The 1,337-nt window shown below is 42.6% G+C and overlaps 1 protein-coding gene across 3 annotated transcripts in view; it reads right to left on the bottom strand.

The window, feature by feature from the left end:
• Window positions 1-29: 29 nt before the first annotated feature.
• The window catches only part of syt5a (synaptotagmin Va), a 19,440-nt gene continuing 18,132 nt past the window's right edge, over window positions 30-1,337 (bottom strand). For all 3 annotated transcript variants that reach the window (XM_032536896.1, XM_032536898.1, XM_032536897.1), the window contains 2 exons: window positions 937-1,070; window positions 30-249 (listed from right to left, as the gene is read on the bottom strand). In XM_032536896.1, coding sequence (XP_032392787.1) covers window positions 40-249; window positions 937-1,070 — 344 coding nt within the window. In that variant the 3' untranslated portion in view covers window positions 30-39. The remainder of the gene's footprint in view (window positions 250-936; window positions 1,071-1,337) is intronic.

The following is a 1,337-nucleotide window of genomic DNA, read 5'->3' as shown; positions in this document are numbered from 1 at the left end:
TGTGTGTGTGTGTGTGTGTGTGAGTGTGAGAGTGTGTGTTTAGCGGATGGGGGCCTTCAGAGCAGCATCCACCTCCTCCTCTGGGCACAGTGAGTGCCACTGGGCCACTGGACGCCTGGGATTGGCCAGCATGTCTGACCAGTGGCGTAGCCCGACACCTGAGGCACCGTAGCCGATCCAGAATTTGCCGATGGCGTCGTTGCTGCCAAGCTTGTCGTAGTCATACACAGTAATTATCACCTGGAGTTTCTGTATGTGGAGACAGCCGAGGAGGAGAAGCTAGTCAGTGACAATCGGACTGTACCAATCTTTTTCTTTAATCTGCAGGACATGTTTTGTGGGCTGGGATGTCTCTACAGCACCACAATATTTAATTTAATATGGTTTGACAAGTATAATGCCTTTAACAAATATTGCAACCCCCCCCATTTTTAATATTGTACTAGTCCACATGGATCTCCATAAAATTGGGATTAACTGTGCAGCCATAATGTACAGTATATATTTCAATTAGGTCGATCCTACTTAGCCTGTAAAAACAGTTATCTTATATCTCTGAGCTATGGGCTTTCCAACTTTACAATGTAAAGAAATACCCCTGAGATGTCACATGGGTTATTTTGGCTTGGGCTTGTGACTTAAACTTTTCACAATAAACCTGCGTTACAAACTGGAGATGTAGTGTATAAAAGGCCAGTAGGCATTCAGGAGGATATAAGGGTCAGTTGTTGAGATCTTTTAGCGTGGACCAAAGTGGTGGACCACCTGATCGACCCACAGTGCCAGTCCTGAAACTGCTACCGTGACTAATAATGCAGCCATAAAAGAATAGAATCTTAATTTAAATTAATTTACTGAATGCAAGCTTTTATGATGAGTGAGAAGAACAAGTAAATGTCAAAGGAAACATGTGTTAATGAACTAAAATGTACAAACCTGGATCATGGAGAAGGGGATCTCAAAGCTAAAACTCTCATTGAAATAAGGATTCAGAGTGTTTTGTTTCACTGACGTCTTCTTCTTCTTTATTCGCTTCCCATTGTGCTGCAGCACCACCTTAACAAAGGGATCTGAGAGAAAGGGAGGGAGACAACATCAGTTGTTAAGTGGAGCTATCCTTAACAACCTAATTAGGTCCCGAGCGCCTATTGGAATTGAAGTAATTATTATTATTATTCTTTCTTTTATCCGGCAAATGAATTGCCTTTTTGAGGGACTTATGATATTCAAAAACTCACCAAAATTGGCGGTCGCATCAAGTCTGGTGAAAATCTACATATTTTAATGGTTTTGGAATTGGGCGCACAAAAATGGCTCGCTAGCGCACCCCCCCCCCC

This window comes from Etheostoma spectabile, chromosome 15, assembly GCF_008692095.1.
Source record: "Etheostoma spectabile isolate EspeVRDwgs_2016 chromosome 15, UIUC_Espe_1.0, whole genome shotgun sequence".
NCBI classification, from domain to species: Eukaryota; Metazoa; Chordata; class Actinopteri; order Perciformes; family Percidae; genus Etheostoma; species Etheostoma spectabile.
The sequence above is the reverse complement of the archived record's forward strand: the minus strand, read 5'-3'. Positions and strand labels throughout refer to the sequence as shown.